Genomic DNA, 17,445 nt, shown 5'->3' on the forward strand with positions numbered 1-17,445 from the left:
CACATCTGCCACACAGCCCTTGTCAGCCAAAGAGCCTCATTGCTTGGCCCAGGCTGGCAGTTGTTAGAAAAGCATGTTTTTCACATTAAAATTTCCCTTGAAGAACAATGGTTTAAACCAAGCATAAAAAAGGAAAGAATCCAAAAAGAAAAAAAAAAGGAGAAAGGAAAATTTTTGGTGGAGCTTAAAATCAGCCCCCTGGGACCATGAACTTCCCCTGAGCTGCTCCCAAGGGAAGGTGAGCCACTGGGACAGCACAGCTGGGCCAGAAAGGACCACCAAGATGCCACCAGCCCTTCTGATTGAGGGATCAGAGGCGTGGGGGGCTGGGGACCACCCTCCAGCAGCGTCCCCCGGGGTGCTGAGGGTGGGCTCAGCCTGTGCCGCTGCTCCCGGGTCACCATGAGCTGCTGGATCACTGCCAGGTGGGATCCAGACCCACAGCCTGGAGGTGTGAGGCTCCAGGAGATGAGGTGGGGGATGTAAATCTCTCGATCTGTCTGAGCAAATTCAAAGGAAACCGATTCAAATCCGCCGTGACACGACTGGCTCGGGGCGGGTAGACAATCCCGGCAGTGTCTGTAAGGAATCTCGCCGCTTTCCTTTGAGTGGCCTCCAATTTATTAATTAAAATAGGCAATTATATATGATGTGGGGTGGAGGGGAGCAGGGAGACCAGCTGCACCAGTTATTCTCACTTGGCAGGAATTGCTCTGGGAGCTGCTCTGGCTGCAGGAGGTGCTTGTGCTTCCCAGGGCTCAAGGCAGAGCCTGGGATGAGCCTCCAGCACCTGGCCAGTGTGGGGATTTCAGCTCCAGTCCCTCTTTCTTCAGGAGCACAGGGTCCAGAGGCCGGGAGGAATCCCTTGAGCCCCTGTTTGGGGCACGTGTCCCCTCCACTGCTCAGCTTGGGTGGGATGGTGGCTCTGAGCTGCTGCAGGAGCCCCCCAGGCTGTGCCACCCCCTCGGGATTTTCTCCTGGGAGGTTTTCTGCTGCCCTTCCCGAGCAGGGTGGCTGATCTGGGAGCGGGCTGTGTCTAATGATGACTCCATCCCACCCGGGGAGGTGTCACCTCCTCGTCAGCCCTCTCAGGTGAGGGTGCAGTTTGCCTTTCTGCAGCACCGTGGGAAAATCCTTCCCCGGGTGACTCAAATTTGCTCCTGACCAGACACAGCTCCCTCGGAGGCAGCAGAAGGAAGGGGGACAGGCAAACACAGAACCCCCAAGCAGGATCAGAGGTGGGGTCCCCATGGGATTCTCATGCTCTCTGTGGGCAGGAATCGTGGCTGGGGCATGGGGCTGTCTGGGATCCTCAGCTGCTGGAGGAGGGCGATCCCCTCTCCACAACCAGCAGTGAGGGATGGGCAGTCCCGACATGCAGGCAAACCCCAACAGGTGAGTGAGGGGCTTTGGGGCGACCCTCCCCACTGTTTTGTTTGTTTTTTTTTTTTCCCCCGGCTCTGCTGCCCTTATCTCCACGAGCATCCACATCCGCTGCCATTTGCATCCCAAGGAGCGTTCATCTTCCACAGCTCCTGCGTCAGGGAATTCCAGAGGGACAAAGTCAGTGCAGCCGGATCCTTCCTCCCCTCATCCCACAGGCACCCGGCGCCCATTTGATCAAGTGGCAACTTGTCCTCGGACGGTGAAAGAGCGCAGGGAGAGCCGCGGGGAAGGAGCTGCCCCTGGGGTGCGAAATGCTCCGTCCGGCTCCCGGCTGGACCCACCTCCTGAATAAAAGCGTTACGCTTTCCTCACCACCATAAATAAACGCCTTATCGGCGGCCGGGATCATCGATCAGCCCGCTGAACGCTGCAATTCCCGCACGGGCACCGTGTGCCACCGGGTCCTGCCCTGTCCCCGCTGTGCCCCGGCTCTCCGCGGCTCCTGGGCTGCTCCGCCAATCCCTCCCGGCCCCAGCACCCGGCAAAGCCTGGGCTGAAGATGCCACCTGCTGGGAGAGGGGCTGGTGTCCCGCTGGAAACCCCAAAACCCCGCAGCAGAGCCCTGAAATCCCAAGGTTCTGCCGCTCCCGTCCCGCAGGCTCACAGCCCCCCCTGCACAAAGCCTGACAACGGCGCCGCGGGGGTACCCCAAAATCTTCCAAAAAGCATCCCCAAAAAATGCCCATGTTGCGTGGATATCCCAAAGTCTCCCCCAAAATAATCCATATTAAATGGGTACCCCAAAATCTCCCAAAAAGCATCCCCGAAATCGCCCATATAGCGTGGGTACAACAAAATCACCCCAAAAATCGCCCATATAGCGTGGATACCCCAAAATCACCCAAAAAAATCATCCATATCACATGGATACCCCAAAATCTCCCCAAAAATCATCCATATCGCGTAGATACCCCAAAATCTCCCAAAAAGCATCCCCACAAATCGCCCATCTAGCGTGGGTACCCCAAAATCTCCCAAAAATACCCTAAAAATCATCCATATCGCGTGGATACCCCAAAAATCTCCCTAAAATCACCCCCAAAAAACCGCCCACATAGCATGGATACCCCAAAATCTCCCCAAAAATCATCCCCAAAAATCGCCCATATAGCGTGGGTACCCCAAAATCACCTCCAAAATCGCCCACAGAGGGTGGATGCCCAAAAATCTCCCTAAAATCACCCCAAAAATCACCCCCCAAAATCGCCTATATAGCATGGATACCCCAAAATCTCCCAAAAATCACAACCAAAAAATGCTCATATAGCGTGGGTACCCCAAAATCTCCCCAAAAATCACCCCAAAAAATGCCCATATAGCGTGGATACCCCAAAATCTCCCCAAAAATCATCCATATTAAGTGGATACCCAAAAATCGCCACAAAAATCGCCCACATAGCGTGGATACCCCAAAATCACGCCAAAAATCACTCCAAAAATCGCCCATATCGTATGGATACCCCAAAATATCCCAAAAAATCTCCCCAAAAATCATCCATATCTCGTGGATACCCCAAGATCTCCCAAAAATCACCCCAAAAAATTTGCCCATATAGCGTGGATACCACAAAATTTCCCAAAATCACCCCAAAAATCGCCCATATAGCGTGGATACCCCAAAAATCTCCCTAAAATCTCCCCAAAAAATCGCCCATATCGCGTGGATACCCCAAAATCACCCCCAAAAATCGTCCATATCACGTGGATAGCCCAAAATCTCCCCAAAAATCATCCATATTAAATGGATAACCGAAAATCACCCCAAAAATCGCCCATATCGGATGGATACCCCAAAATCTCCCAAAAATCATCCCCAAAATCACCCATATCGCGTGGATACCCCCAAAACCACCCCAAAACTCTGACTCTGCAGTGCCACACAGCAGCCCCTGAGGTTGGGGCCCCAGAGAGGGCCGGGCACACCCTCTGCTGCAGCCCAAAGCGCTGGCCCTGAACCGAGCCTCAGGGGGGATTCTCAGGTCCCAAAAATCGAGATTCCACCTCTCAACCCCAAAAACCTGCCCAGCACCCAAGGGGCAAAGTCTGGGAGAGACACCCAGCCTGAGGGTGTTCTGCCAAAATCGAGCACTGCAGTTCCTTTGGGGCAGCCCCCCGGATTTTCACTCCCTTTTTCCTCCTTTCGGGGGACTCCACCTCTCCCCAGCTCATTTTTTACTCTTCTTTTAAAAATTAAATAAATAAGGCAGCTTTTGAGCTGATCTTTTAAAGCTGATATTACCAGTGGCTGATCAATGATCCCCAGCTCATTTTTAACTCTTCTTTTAAAAATTAAATAAATAAGGCAGTTTTGAGTTGATATTTTAAAGCTGATATTACCAGTGGCTGATCGATGATCCCCAGCTCACTTTTAACTCTTCTTTTAAAAATTAAATAAATAAGGCAGCTTTTGAGCTGATCTTTTAAAGCTGATATGACCAGTGGCTGATCGAGGTTCCCCAGCTCATTTTAAACTCTTCTTTTAAAAATTAAATAAATAAGGCAGTTTTGAGTTGATATTTTAAAGCTGATATTATCAGTGGCTGATCGATGATCCCCAGCTCATTTTTTATTCTTCTTTTAAGAATTAATAAGGCAGATTTGAGCTGATATTTTAAAGCTGGGGGTCCGGTGGGGCTGAGAGAGGGATCGGGAGCCCGGGGAGAGGGGGTGCAGGAAGGATTTGGGGGGTTCCCAGAATTGGGGGGTTCCCGGAATGGAGGGGGGTTCCCGGAATCGGGGATCCAGCCCCGGCGCTTCCCCGGCCACGCCCCATCGCCTTATATGGTCAAACCACGCCAGATGGTTTAATATTCAAAACCACGCCCCCTTGTTAGCCACGCCCCCTCCGCCCTTTTCGCCCCTCCGCGTTTCCGCCTCGCGCTGCCCCCTGTCCCCCCTCGGCCGCCGTCGGCGCCGCGGCGCGCGCGGGGGGCGGGGCCGGCGGGTAGGGAAGATGGCGGAGGCGTCGCCGCAGCCGGGCCGGTTCTTCTGCCACTGCTGCTCGGCCGAGATCGCCCCGCGCCTGCCCGTGAGCGGGGCACCGGGGGGGGCCGCCGGGGAGGGCCGGGAGCGCGGGCAGGGCCGGGCCGGGGGGCTCCCGGGGGGCGGGCACGTGGGGGCGAGGCCTGAGGGGCCCGGGGGGCCCGAGCGGGCGCGGGGCGGGCGCTGCCCGGGGGGCTCCGCCCGTGCCCCGGGGCTCGGGGAGGCGTCGGCAGCGGGGCAGCGGGGCTGCGGCGAGCGGGGGAGAGGGGCTGCGGGGGGAACGGGCCAGCCCGGCCGGGGGGCAGCGGCGGAGGGGCCCGTTCCGCCCGCACGGGGGGCCCGCGGCGGTTCCAGCGCTCCGGGAGCCGCTCCGGAGCCGGGCTGGGCCGGGCTGGGCTGGGCTGGGCCGGGCTGGGCCGGGAGCCCGTGCGGCGGCAGCGCCTGGCTCAGCTGTGACACCCCCAGGCCGAGCAGCCCGTGCGGGGCCGGTTTCTCGGGGGTGTTTTAAGGGGTTTTGTGAACATACAAAAGCCCCGCGGAGGGGCTGGGGCGCAGGGAGGGACACTGAAATACGTGGGTAGAAGTGCTGGGGAGGCACCGGGGCAGGTGTTTTAATCACACACCAAAACCCGGTCTCTGTGTGTGTGTGTGTGTGTGAGTGGAGCTCGTCCTGGTGTGGGTGGGAAAGGAGCGTGGGCTCTTAGGGAGGATCTGGTGGATCACTTGTTGCCCTGCTTGGCTCCCCGAGATGTTAAATGCCATGTGGAGAGTGCTGCTGGTCTCTTTATCCTGGCACTTTTCGCAGCACCTTGTCCCAAAAGTCATTGCTGGGAAAGTCTCTGAGGACAAGCAGAGCTGTCCCTGCCGGGGTGGCTGCTCTGTGACGTGTGCTTTGTCCTTTTGCCCTCTGCTTTGGGCCACGGTGGGCCATGCTGGAGCTGCCAGCTCGTGTGTGAGCGTGAGGGCACACTCTGAGCTGGGCACAGGGCAGGAGCGGGGAGGAAACCCAGAAATGTGTTCTTTGTTTCTGTTCAAACAGCCCGTGCTGGGCTGTGCTCACATCTGCCTGGGGGCACTTGGCTGTGCCAGCTGGGCCCTCTCAGCCAGGCAGGGAGCGGGTTCTGTGCTTGGGGGCTCAGCCTGTGAGTTCATGAGGTGTTTTGGGCATCCCTGGGGTTCCATTCACCATCTGCAGGTGCAGGAACCAGCGCTGCCAAAGGAGGCACTCAAACAGCCCCAGAAACAACAAACTTTGGCATTTGTGCTGCTCCAGCTGCAGAGGAATGTGCTGATCCCTGTGCTGGGAGCACACAGACACACACAGAACACACAGAGCTCCCTGGGCCAGCGTGCTCAGGCCACGGGCACTCACCCCCATGCCAGTGTGTGCCCACCAGTTTGTGCTGGTGGGAAGCAACACAGAGGGTTTCACCTTGGGCAGGGGGTTTATCTTGGACAGGGTTTTTTTTTTTTTTGCAGGGGTTTTTTTGGGCAGGAAGTTTCATGGGCTGCAGTCCCCTGTGCTCACCCAGGAGACCCTGAGCTCAGAGCTGGTGGCAGTGGTGCAGAGATGGTTGTTCCACAGCAGCAGACTGTGTGGGAGAGGAGCAGGGACCTCTCCCAGTCCGCTCCTGAGCTCAGAGCTGCTGTATCTCCCTGGGCAGATGGGGCAGTGCAGGGGCTCCAGGCTCTGCTCCTTCCCTGGGGCCTTATCAGGGTCGGTGTAGGGACCCCAAGGGCCTTATCAGCACCTTGGCTGCCTGGGGGAATCCCTCAGTCTGCTCAGGGCTGTGCCCATTCAACACAGCAGCAAAAGGAAGTGGCATTGTTTTTAGCAGCTCCTAAACACCTTCTGTTCTGAGCCCAGCTCTGCCAGCACAGGGATTTGGGGTGGTGTGTGCCCTGCTTGGGGCAGGGGATGGGATTGGCTCTGGGATTGGGAAGTGAAACAGTTCCCTTTTCAGGGTCTCCAGTGATCTGGGCTGCTCTGCCCAGGACAGGCTGTAGAGGATAAACTCCTCACTAACCCAGGAATGGTGAGGAGGGGGCTGTCACAGGGGCTGCACACTCAGCCTGTGTGCCCTGGCACGCTCAGTGCCCGGGGACTGGGCTGGTGCCAGGTCTCTGTACGAGCTCTGGGTGTGGGAGAGTGAGGGCCTGGACACAGAGTGTCCCTGTGTGCTGTGTTAGTGACAGGGACCACGACCTTGCTGAGTCCCTGCTGCCATTCCTGCACTGTGCTCTGCTCCTCAAAACACACAGCTGGGCCAAAGTTTGAGGGCTGTGCTCGGGGAGCCTTGGGGGTTTCACTTTCACTTCACTGGAACTGATTAGCTGGTACCTAATGCTGTGTCTGTACTGGGGATTAGTCAGCATCACCCTCATCATTCTTAAGCCGAGCTCCCAGGCTTAGGCTGAGCTCAGGAAGGGAAATGTTGGGGTCTGGGGTCTCTCAGGACCATGGCATGTGCTGGGGATGGCAGACTGCAGGACCCTCCCACCCTGCCACAGCCTGCAGCTCTGAGGTACCACCTGCTTCTCTCACCTGCTGTGTCTTCTCCTGCAGGACTACATCTGCCCACGGTGTGAGTCTGGTTTTATTGAAGAGCTTCCTGAGGAGCCCAGGTAATATGCTGCCCCAGGGGCTGGTGCTCCAGTGAGCCCAGGTTGCTTTGCTCTCCTCCTAGCTCAAAGGCAATGTTTGATATAAAATGCACCGTTTCTATTGCTTCTGCCCCAGTTTTAGCTCCTCTTTCCTCACTTTTGGAGCACAGTGCTTTTGTTGGCAGAGTTTGCATCCACAGGCCAGCCTGCCACAATGCTGAGTGCCCGGTGTCCCTGCTGAGGGGCGGGGCAGGAATGGTTTGATTTCAAACAAACATCAACAAGTGGTAGGGAGGCTTTCCCCGTGCTGTGTGGTGGCTCTGATCTGAGGCATCAGGGCAGAGATAACCCCAGAGAGAGGGATCTGGGAATGGTGAGTGCATGGACAGCTCAGTGCAAGTAGTGACTGTGTTGGAAATGAACAGCAAAATGTTGTGGCTGGGACTTTGGACTCTGCCCTGGAGCAGTGAGGTCTGTGTGTCTGTGCTGCTCTGCTGCCGCTGGTGGCAGGAGCAGCAGGAATGTCTCAGAATGTTTCAGTTGTGTTTGTGAGGCCCCAGCTGTGACCAGGCCTGTGCAGGGGCCAGGGGCAATGGGTGTTGCTGCCTGCTGGTTGTGGTGCATAGCCTGGGGCTTCTGCACTGAGCAGGTAATGTTTGGTTTGATCACCAGCCCTGGAGCTAGAAAATCCATCCTGGCTGATCCTGACTGTTTTGGTGATTCCCTGTGACCTTGGGAGAATCACATAGTTGCTGAATCTCAGCAGTTTTGTTACCATGAATGCAAAGCTTGGTTCTGAGCAGGAAATGTTCCTGCAGCTCTGAAAGCAGAAGTCTGACAACAGTTAGAGTTTTCCCAATATCCTGAGCCGTTGGGTTACGTGCTTCTGCAGTAGAGAAGTTCTTTGATTCAAGATTAGACTTCTGTGTCTTGGGGTCACAGCGAGCAGCATTTGTGCCTTAAGTCTTCCTGGTGCTCCTGAGGATTAGCTGGTGTGTTTGAGATGGATTGTGGGGCAAATCCTTGCTTGACATCATGGTTCAGGCACTTCTCTGCAGCCTGTGAGATCTGATAGGGTAGGGAGAAATGGGGGAGGATGTGGGAAAATGAAAGATTCAGAGAGGGAAAATTGATCTAGGCAATCAGAAAATCAGCAGCTGAGGGAGGACCAGGCTCTGTTGAGCTGCCTGGGATGGGAGTGGGGCAGAAAAGCCTTGGAAGCCGCTGTGAGAAGATTACCAATGCTCTTCATTCTCCATAGGAATGCTGACAATGAGACCAGCTCCTCCACGTCAGCCACTGATCAGAGCAGGCATCCTTTTGAGGTGAGCAAGTCCTTTCTCTCTTCCAACACCTTCTGCTTTGCTGCTGGATTGAGTGTTTTTCCAACAGTGCATTGTTTAAAAGTTTCCCAGATCATGACAGAAGTTGGAAAGGAGGAATTAATATCCTCCACATGCTGCTCCTCCTGAAATCTCCACATACCATATTTTTGCTGTGTGTGTTACATAGGACCATCACTCACAGCTGATTCCCGTCGTGAGGGGGCTCAGCAGGATTTGGAGAGCAGGATTTGGGTGTGTTGCTATGCAGTAGCCTCAGCTCGGAAGCAGCAGTGACACACCAAACAGAAACCAGGGAACTGTGATTATTTCTGCCTCTGTGTGCAGTTCCAGTGTCTGTTCCTCACCGAGCTGCTGCCGAGGGTGCTGGTCCCAGTGTCACCCTGGCACTGTGGGAGCCGAGGGCTGTTCCTCCCTTTGTCACAACCCGTTCTCTGCATTCCCTCCAGAACGTGGATCAGCACTTGTTCACCTTGCCCCCGGGCTATGGCCAGTTTGCTTTCGGCTTCTTTGACGACAGCTTTGAGTTTCCCTTCGGGTCCAACGTGCAGCCTGAAGACAACCGGGACTCGGAGAACCGGCGGGAGCGCGAGCACCAGTCCCGGCACCGCTACGGCGCCCGGCAGCCCCGCGCCCGCCTGGCCGCGCGCCGCGCCTCGGGCAGGCACGAGGGCGTCCCCACGCTGGAAGGGTGAGAACCACTCAGCAGGGAGCCTTTCCTCACCTTTCCTCCTGGCTTGTGGGAGCAGCGTTCGCCAGCAGTGCCATGGGTGTCGTTCACCAGCAGTGCCGTGGGTGTCTCTGTGTCCCGGCTGAGCCTGTTGGCAGCTCTTGCTTTTGGGGTCTGTTGGGGTTGTTGCAGCTGGGTGGTGATGTGGATTGTGCTTGGGAGTTTGTCCTGTAGTGGGAAAATATTCCCTGGTCGTTGCCAGGTGTTGTAAAAATGTTGTACTTGCCGTGAGGGGAAGCAGAAGGCAACACCAGACAGTGTTTGTGTAAGTGCATCCTGGGAGCCGTTCGCCACCATGTCAGGAATTGTCCCCTTATGAATCAAATACTGAAACTTTTATCAGTGGCTGGTCACTCCCTAAGCTGCCATTGCAATTGGTGTAGGGTATTTTTAATTGCCCCCAACAATGTGACAGTATTCAGCTTACTCAGCCTCTCCCTCCAAGCTGGGGTGCTGGGCTGGGAGCCAGCAAACTTTAATTCTTACACAATCCTGGTTTCCTCGTCTTTCAGAATTATCCAGCAGCTGGTCAATGGAATTATTGCACCGACCACAATTCCAAACCTAGGCCTGGGCCCTTGGTGAGTTGGAGGATGTGCTGCTCTCTCTGACAGTGTCTCGTTGGTGCTCCAGGATGAACTCACTTGCTGTCCTTGCTCTTCAGGGGAGTCCTGCACTCAAATCCAATGGACTACGCCTGGGGTGCCAACGGCCTGGATGCGATTATCACACAGGTAAAAGTGGGGCTCACTGCAGGCCCCATCCTCCTGTGCAGCACCTGTGGGGGTGCAGGGAATGAGGGGCTGGGAAAGGATCCACAGTGCAGGGTTCAGGTGCCCTGGCTCAGGAAACGAGTGGATTCTGTGTGCTGCTGAGCTCACCTCTCCCTTCTGCCTGCCTGGCTGGTTGTTTTTCCAGTTACTGAATCAGTTTGAAAACACTGGACCGCCGCCAGCGGACAAAGAAAAGATCCAGGCCCTCCCCACCATACAGATCACACAGGAGCACGTAGGTATGTGTCTGCTCCATGAAATAGTGCACAGGGTGCTCACTGGAAGCTCTCTGTAATGTTTTCTTGGGACTTGAATTTTGTCTGTTTGTACTTTTGAGGCATAAAACATTTCAAAATGGGCAGAGAGCTGAAGTGGCTGTGTTATACTCACACAAAAAAAGAGCAGTGTAGGCTGGACAGATTTGCCCTGGGGAGGTTGTGAGAAGTTCAGCGTGGATAGAGATGGAAAAGCAGAAGGGAAGGGAAGGATGAGGCATAGCCTGGGCAGGGGGAGGTGGGGTGATGGTGTGGGGACTGCAGAGCACCACGCTTTCCTCCTGACAGGGATGGAGCAGTGGCGGGGAAGGGGAGAGGGATGATGAGTCCTGAGCCGGGGGCTTTGTGCGTTGTTCTCTCCTCCTTTGCTCAGCTGGGCTTGGCTTTCCCTGTGCCATGCAGATTCCGGGTTGGAGTGCCCTGTGTGTAAGGAAGACTACACAGTGGGGGAGAACGTGCGGCAGTTACCGTGCAATCACCTCTTCCACGACGGCTGCATCGTCCCGTGGCTGGAGCAGGTGAGTGCAGGGCAGCACTGGGGCTTTGTCTGGTCCTGCTCCCCTCTGTAAATATTTTCCTACCTCCATGATGAGGCCTGAGCAGCAGCAGCCTGTGGTCAGAGGATGGAGTGTCATCCCAGCCCATTCCTCGAGTGCTGCTCCCCTGTTGTGTTTCTAATCCCGTTTCCCATATTTCTTGTTTTGTTTTTTGTCTGCTCCCCAAAGCATGACACGTGTCCCGTCTGCCGGAAAAGTTTAAGTGGACAAAACACTGCCACAAACCCCCCAGGACTCACAGGGATGAACTTCTCGTCATCCTCCTCCTCCTCCTCTTCCTCCAGCTCACCAAGTAATGAAAACTCATCGAACAACTCATGAATCTTAACGCACCCTCTGTCCCCGGGGCCCTTCCACTGTTCCCCCTCCCTCCCTGGCCACCACGAGCAGCCAAAGGGGCTTCCAGAGCAGAGCGAGGGGAGGGGACGAGGCAGGAGCAGTGCCCCCAGAATTTCCTTTTGATTTCTGAAGACACGGAGCCTCTGGGTCCTTCAGAGATGAGAAGCCTCAAGTTCTGTGATGAAAAAGGGGGGAAAGAGCTCTGTCTGTCAATAAAAACATCCTCTTTGCGTGGACTTGACCCATTGCAGTGCGAGGCTGCTGCGCTCCCCGGCTGGGAACCCCGAGGTGCTGAGCGAGTGCTTGAATCCCGAATGGAAAGGTTGTTTGTATGGGTTTGAATTTGAGATCCCTTTCTTTTATTTCTTTTGCTCCTCCTCCCCTTGGATACTATCTTTTCTGCTTTGGAGATTGACGTCTAAAATGGAAGTATAAGGATGCTGCCTCCCCCCCCAGGATCACCATCTGGGGAGGACCAATAGCTGTCACTGAAACAGGAACTCTCAAGTAGACCCCGGGATCCTTCCCTGTCCCATCTCGAGTCCCTTTTATTTCTCTTTATAACCTCGCCCGCTGATACTCAACACTGAAAGGGGTTTTTATAATCTTAAATTATTACTGTTGTCAATAAATGGACATTTCAGCTCTGCGAGCCGTTATGCATGATTTGAGGAAAGCTACAGGGTAAGCTCTGAGGCCACCAAGCTGTCCTGCCTTCCCCGGGCAGGCTGGGCCTCCCTGAGCCCTCCTGCGTGCCGGGAGTTCAGTGGGAGCCACTGCCAGCCTGTGGATCACTGCACAGGTAGCCAAGGATCGCAGCTGGAATCATCCTCGCCTGGTGTTTTCTATTTTTTACACCTTCTTCTTCCCCCTACAGTCCTGCCCCCCTCGCAGCTGGGGCAGGCTGTTCTGCTGGGCCGACACAGGACTGGGTGTGCAGCAGAACCAGGACCAGCAAATCTCATTGTGACCGAGTAATTACCAGGAAAACAACATTTTGGAGAAAAAAAAAATGTATTGCAAAGCTACTTAAAATAGAGCTGATTAAAACAAGGAGAGAGAGAAAAATATCCAGGTATGTTTGTGACTCAGTTTCTGTGACAGAGCTGGAGCTCGGAGAATGACAAGAATGTCACCAGAGCGGGCAGTGACTCCCTGCCATGTCCCTGCTTCCTGGGCCCTGAGGCATGAGAGGAGAAGCTCTCACCATCCCTAAATGGGAGCCCCTTTCCCCTCACGGGCACTTGAGGGGGTCAGGAGATTCCTAGAGGGCTGGCGGTCCGTGATGGTGCCACATGGGACTGCTCTGTGGCAGAGACCAGAGCAGACAAGGGAGACCTGCCCCCATGGGAGCTGCCAGGGAAGTGGGTGGAGGGTTTGGCAGTTTGGGGGTTCCCTGCCTCTCCCTCGGCTTTTGGGGCTGCTGGGGAACGTGCTGGCTCCAGCAGAGCTTGGCTGTCTCCTAAAGCAGCATCACCCCAGGACCTGGCCACTCCATGAGAAGAGACGAACCTCCTTTAGGAGGGGGAAGGATGGTTTGGTCTTTCTTGAGCCGTTTCAGAACACGAGAAGTTGGTTTGTTGCAGAAAGTGTCACCAGCTGTGCCAGGGCCAGGGGCTGGCAGGGCGCGACTTGCCCGGACTGTTTTTCTTCCTCGGCTTGGCCGGGCAGTGTGGCGGCGCCTTTCATCTCACAGGAGGGTTTATCTCAGGACTGGTGTGTCGGGGTTAATGGCTCATCCTCTGCCAGGGCTTGAGCCAGAAGCCTGGGCTGCTCAGGTGGGTGGCAGCAAGAAGGGCCCAGCTGCAGCTGCACGTGTCCATCGGCTGACCCGACACCGAGGGAAGGCTTTGCTGTTTAGTCACCAAAAAAAGAGACCTGGAAAAACCTTCCCTCTCCCACTGTGTTTCAGCTGTGACAGGGGGGTCCTCCAGGCTCCCCCAGGGATGATTTCTCATGTATGAGCAGTGCTCAGATGGGTTTCAAGTGGGCTGAGCAAAGGGTGGGTGCACGGCAGCTGCTGCCCACCTGGCAGGGGCTCACCACAGTCACCACATGGTTAATGCAGTGGCTGTTCCCTCTCAGACTCATTTGGAGCTGGTTGGGTCAGAAATGGAACGAGTTTGGTGGTTTTTGCTGGGGCCATTGCTCTGTCTGACGTGACAGTGACCGGGATGCTGGGCCTGGCCACAGCGGGCGTGAGGAGGTGCAGGATGTACCCTGGCAGGACGCTGAGGTGCAGGTGCTGTTCCTGGCCATGCTGCCCTCCAGGTGAGGGGCTGCTCCTCACCACTGTCCCAGCTGTGTTTCTGCTGGGGATGCAGAGCTAGGCTGCAGGACTGAGTGTGGCCAGGGCCAGCCCCGGAGCTGTGTCTGCCTGAGGATCTGGGCTGGCTCCTGCTCCTCCTGCTCCCTCCTTTGTGCCACTGAACCACCGTGGCTGTTTTCCTGCAGGGCGGGTGGGGGTCAATGAAAAGCTGGATGTGGCAGAGGACCAGCTGGGCTCCCTGCCAGTAGCAGCCATGACACTGGTGGCTGCAGCCACAACCACACGGGCGCCAATCCCTCCCATCCCAAGCCAAGTTCGCCATCAAAGCTCCAAGACCTGCTCCTGTTCCATACCATGAACACAGCTTTAATTGCCACGGAAGCTCGGACACAGACAACCTGCTGGTACATCCCAGCCCTGCAGAGATGCCATTAGCAGATCCTGGCCCCTGCTCCAGTCGTGTTCCCCAGCTGCACCACAGCGGCTCTGTGCCGGGGTGTCCTGGTTTAGGGCAAATTTGGGACCAGTGGGAGAACCACAGCCCCGCACGGCTGAGTCTGGAGCATCTGCCTTCCACATCCCTCCTCTGCCGTGCATTAAAAATAAAGCAATAAATAGCAAAAAATAGATATATACATAAATAAAATAACATTTTTGTTGGGTTTTTTTTCTCTTCCTACAGGACCGTCTGGAGCTGCCCACGGCGTTCAGCTGACGAGCATGGGGAGGAAGTGTGTGGAGAGGTGCTGCCGGCGCGTCCTGCCCCCTCGCTGTGGCCTGCCCTTGCTGTTGAGCGAGAGGAACATGGGGCGGCCGCGGTGCCGCCAGCGCAGCGACGCGTACGTGTTGTAGCCGTTCTCCTCGATGCGCTCCGTGAACTTGCAGTTGGGGCTGAACTCCTTCTGGCAGGAGAGGGAAGGGGGTGAGGGGTGGCTACGCTCAGCTGGACCCCCTTGGACCCCGAGAGTGGGGCAGGGCAGGACCCTGGCTCCCTTCTGGTCCCCAAGGGGCAGAGGGGCTTGGTGGGAGCGGGTCAGGGCACGGGAAAGCAGGACGCTGTTCCAACTCTGCCCTGGTGCAGTCCCTCCCAGGAGGCAGCGTCCGACCTACCGACCCGTAGAGCCTCCCCCGCTTGTTCATGGCCAGGTAGAAGCCGGTGTGCACCGCCCGGATGGCCACGACGCCGACACGCACCGACCGGATCTCAACGATGCCTGCGGGACAGGGAAGCGCGGCGTGAGCCAGGGAGGGACGGGCGACCTCGCCGAGGGGCCCTGCCCCTGCTGGCTCCAGTGTCCTTCTACAGGGAGGGAGTTGCTGATCCTCATCCAGAGGAACAAGGGCTGGGAGTGGGCGGAGGAAGCTCTGATCCAAGGAAGGTTTGATCTTTACTCCTCTCCTCCCCAGGGTCCAGCAACTTCCCAGAAGCGGGGCTGTGCGGGAGCGATGCCAAGCACATGGCACGTGTGTCATCCCCTCGCTGGCAGCTCTGCCCGTTCATCCACCCCCAGCTCGGTGCCCCGGGGCCCTGACCCTCCTCCCGCAGTGCCCAGCCCGGGCACACGCGGGGCACTGAGGCTGCCGTGGCTCTTGAAAGGGCCATGGGGGTGGCAGCGACAGCACACATCGTGTTCTGGTGGATGAAGGCGCGCAGGCAGAGCTCTGCGGGGACAGGAAGAGGCCAGGACAGTGCCGTCTGTGCATGCCCGATTTCCTGGTGGCACAAGCGAGGACAAGCGGCCCCGTGCCCAGCACTGTGGGCTGGCAGGTGGAGGAGCACGGCAGGACACGAGGATGAGCCCGGGGGGCGGCTGCAGCCACAGCCGGGCTGGCGTGCGTGTGCCCCGACCGCCGAGCTCCGGCTCGGCCGCTAATGGGAAAGGCATGCGGTCAGACCAGCGGCTCTGGCACGGGGAAACACCCAGAGCATCATCGGGGCCCCCGGATTCCTGCGCTGCCTCACGCCGGCCAGCCCGGAGTGCCGCTGCCCGCCCGCCGGGCACACGGCTCGGTGGGAAGGGGAGAAGGAATGTGCAGCGAGAGCAATGCGGGCAGGGCAGCAGGAAGGGCTGGAGCCGCAGCAGGATCGGCCGCTGGGCACCACTGCAGGGGCTGGACAGGGTGGGAGGACACACAGAGGCTCAGGCTGGTGGCACACACAGCGTGGGGGCTGCAGCCCCTGGGGAAGGGCTTTCATCAATCTCTGGCGTTGCTGGCATTCCCTGGGCATCACCTGCCTGCGGGAGGCTGGGAGGGCAGGGTGGGCACAGGGCTCGGGGCAGTGGAGGGCTCCCGAGCGTTCGGCTCCCCTGGGCTTTTCAGCCCAGCTGCTTCGGTGCTGCCACGGGAAGGCACTGGTGAGGGCTGCGGAGGGGAAGGGCTGAGCAAACGCCTGTGAATCCATCCCACTTGATCACTGTCTGAAGCTGCTGCTATTTATAAGGACTTGTGCTTTTCTAAAAATAACCCCCTTCTGTTCCCAGCGCTCCGGCCGGCTCTGCCGCCCTTTGCTTGCAGGTGCCCGGCCAGCACCTGGTCAGGGCCAGCTCCCAGTGCTCCCAGTCACACTCAGCCCCAGAGGGGTCTCCAGGAGGTGGGGCTTGAGGTGGGGGAGTCCCTGGAAGATCCCCTGCCACCCTAGAGCTGCCAGTGGGGCTGGTCCAGCAGCTTCTGCGAGGGCTGTGGAGCAGAGCCCGCGCCCAGCCCAGGCGCACGCAGATAAGCAGAGTGAGCCTCGTGTACAGCCCGGAGCTGCTCTGCCTGCCAGGTCCCACGGCCACACCATCGAGGGAACGTGTTGGGGTGCTTTGTGCTGGCAGCGTGCCTGCTCGGGACTCCCGACAGCCTCCGACACCGCAGGAGGGTTCCCTGGGCTGGGCTTGGCTCCCGTGTCCTGTGCTGGACCAGGACACGGGCCAGGGGTGCTGCAGCCCTCCTGCCCCCGACCCCAACACCCTGTCAGGGCACCTGGGGGATGCTCAGGCATCCCCTTTTCCCAAGGATCTTTTTTCCAAGATCCCCGTCCTTGTCCTGCCAGCCTCCGTGTCCCAGGGGCTGGGACCCTGCACCCCGATGGGCAGCTGATACCTGGGCACTCGCAGCCCTGACTTGCTGGAGCCACACAGGGACTGCCACGTCCTTGGGGACTCTGCCCACCCAGCTGTCCTGAGTCCCAAGCTGCTCTGCAGGCAGCGGCAGCTCCGTGGTCCCCTCTGACAGGGATGTTCTGCTGTCCTACATCGGACAGATGTCCCGTTCTGGGACCAGCATCACCGCAAAGCTTCCTACATCCCCCCTCCTCCTCCTCAGCCTTTTCCCCCCAGCGTGTTCGTGGGGGATCGATCAGATCCTCCCAGTCCGTGGGGCAGGCAGGGCAGGGGGGCATCGTGACCTGGCAGGAGGAGATGGGACAAAGGAGCCCCGAGAGACCCCCTAGGACACGCCAGCCGCTGGGAAAGCAGCGCCGGGTGCCCGGGCAGTGCCCGCCCGGGTCCGCGCCCCTCTCACGGCTCCCTCTGTCAGTGACGGGGGCTCGGGCAGCCGGCGCCGGTTGCGCTCCCGGGGCACCGGGGAACAGCGGGGACCCGCCGCTCCCGAGGCCCCGGAGGACCGGGCACTTCGGCCGAGATTTCCCCCGCGGGAAGAGCCGCTGGCTCTCTCCGGGCCGGCCATGGAGGGCTCCCCTCGCCGCCCCGAGGTGCCTCCGTCCGGCCTCCGCCGCAGCCCCGGCAGCCGGTGCGATCGCGCTCCCGCCCGCCGTGGGCGGCGGCGGCCCCAGATCCCGGCTCTCCCCGTCCCGTCCCGGTCCCGTCCCCGGTCCCGTCCCCACTCACTGCCCGGCCGCTCCCTCCAGCGCGTTCCCTCCACGCCGCCGCTGCCGTCGATGCGCAGGAAGAAGCGGGTGGCGGAGAAGAGCCGCCGCCAGCGCACGTCGCCCTCCAGGTGCCCGTAGCTGCGGGGGGGCCGCCGGCCGGTCCCGGTGGCACTGCCCGGTCCCGGTCCCGGCCCCGCCAGCACGGCCAGTGCCCCGGCGAGGCAGGCGGCGATGGCGGCGGGGCCCCCGCGCCTCATGGCGGCGGGCGGAGGGCGACAGGCGGGCGACGGGCGAGGGGCCATGGCCACGGCGG

General features: G+C 58.3%; 2 protein-coding genes across 6 annotated transcripts; one reads left to right on the forward strand and one right to left on the reverse strand.

Annotated features, from left to right (window-relative positions):
- The first annotated feature begins 4,331 nt into the window (after window positions 1–4,331).
- On the forward strand, window positions 4,332–14,154 carry RNF126 (ring finger protein 126). 2 transcript variants are annotated; one of them, XM_064396662.1, is made up of 9 exons: window positions 4,332–4,474; window positions 6,995–7,053; window positions 8,294–8,357; window positions 8,825–9,066; window positions 9,618–9,686; window positions 9,770–9,839; window positions 10,024–10,117; window positions 10,556–10,671; window positions 14,001–14,154. In XM_064396662.1, the coding sequence occupies exons 1-9, from the start codon at window positions 4,400–4,402 to the stop codon at window positions 14,031–14,033; spliced, it is 822 nt and encodes a 273-aa protein (XP_064252732.1). In that variant the 5' UTR covers window positions 4,332–4,399; the 3' UTR covers window positions 14,034–14,154. The 2 variants fall into 2 exon arrangements, with proteins under 2 accessions (XP_064252732.1, XP_064252731.1); XM_064396661.1 differs by lacking the exon at window positions 14,001–14,154 and adding an exon at window positions 10,879–12,119 and having other exon boundaries at window positions 4,334–4,474.
- FGF22 (fibroblast growth factor 22) lies at window positions 13,891–17,434 on the reverse strand. Of its 4 annotated transcripts, none has more exons than XM_064396671.1 (3): window positions 17,152–17,434; window positions 14,433–14,532; window positions 13,891–14,217 (listed from the first exon to the last, which is right to left on the reverse strand). In XM_064396671.1, the coding sequence occupies exons 1-3, from the start codon at window positions 17,432–17,434 to the stop codon at window positions 13,995–13,997; spliced, it is 606 nt and encodes a 201-aa protein (XP_064252741.1). In that variant the 3' UTR covers window positions 13,891–13,994. The 4 variants fall into 4 exon arrangements, with proteins under 4 accessions (XP_064252741.1, XP_064252740.1, XP_064252743.1 ...); XM_064396670.1 differs by having other exon boundaries at window positions 13,891–14,220; XM_064396673.1 differs by having other exon boundaries at window positions 13,920–14,217; window positions 14,429–14,532.
- Between the last annotated feature and the right edge of the window lie 11 nt (window positions 17,435–17,445).

The sequence above is a fragment of the Passer domesticus genome, chromosome 21 (genome assembly GCF_036417665.1).
Source record: "Passer domesticus isolate bPasDom1 chromosome 21, bPasDom1.hap1, whole genome shotgun sequence".
Lineage (NCBI taxonomy): Eukaryota > Metazoa > Chordata > Aves > Passeriformes > Passeridae > Passer > Passer domesticus.

Bases quoted from the DNA above. Each gene is read 5' to 3' on its own strand.
- RNF126 (XM_064396661.1), top strand. From the start codon at position 4,400: ATGGCGGAGGCGTCGCCGCAGCCGGGCCGGTTCTTCTGCCACTGCTGC. The intron at 8,358-8,824 runs GTGAGCAAGTCC...CATTCCCTCCAG, and splicing joins AGAGCAGGCATCCTTTTGAG to AACGTGGATCAGCACTTGTT. The intron at 9,687-9,769 runs GTGAGTTGGAGG...CTTGCTCTTCAG, and splicing joins AACCTAGGCCTGGGCCCTTG to GGGAGTCCTGCACTCAAATC.
- FGF22 (XM_064396670.1), bottom strand. From the start codon at position 17,434: ATGGCCCCTCGCCCGTCGCCCGCCTGTCGCCCTCCGCCCGCCGCCATG. The intron at 14,533-17,151 runs GTGAGTGGGGAC...CCTGTCCCGCAG, and splicing joins CTGGAGGGAGCGGCCGGGCA to GCATCGTTGAGATCCGGTCG. The intron at 14,221-14,432 runs GTCGGTAGGTCG...CTCTCCTGCCAG, and splicing joins AAGCGGGGGAGGCTCTACGG to AAGGAGTTCAGCCCCAACTG.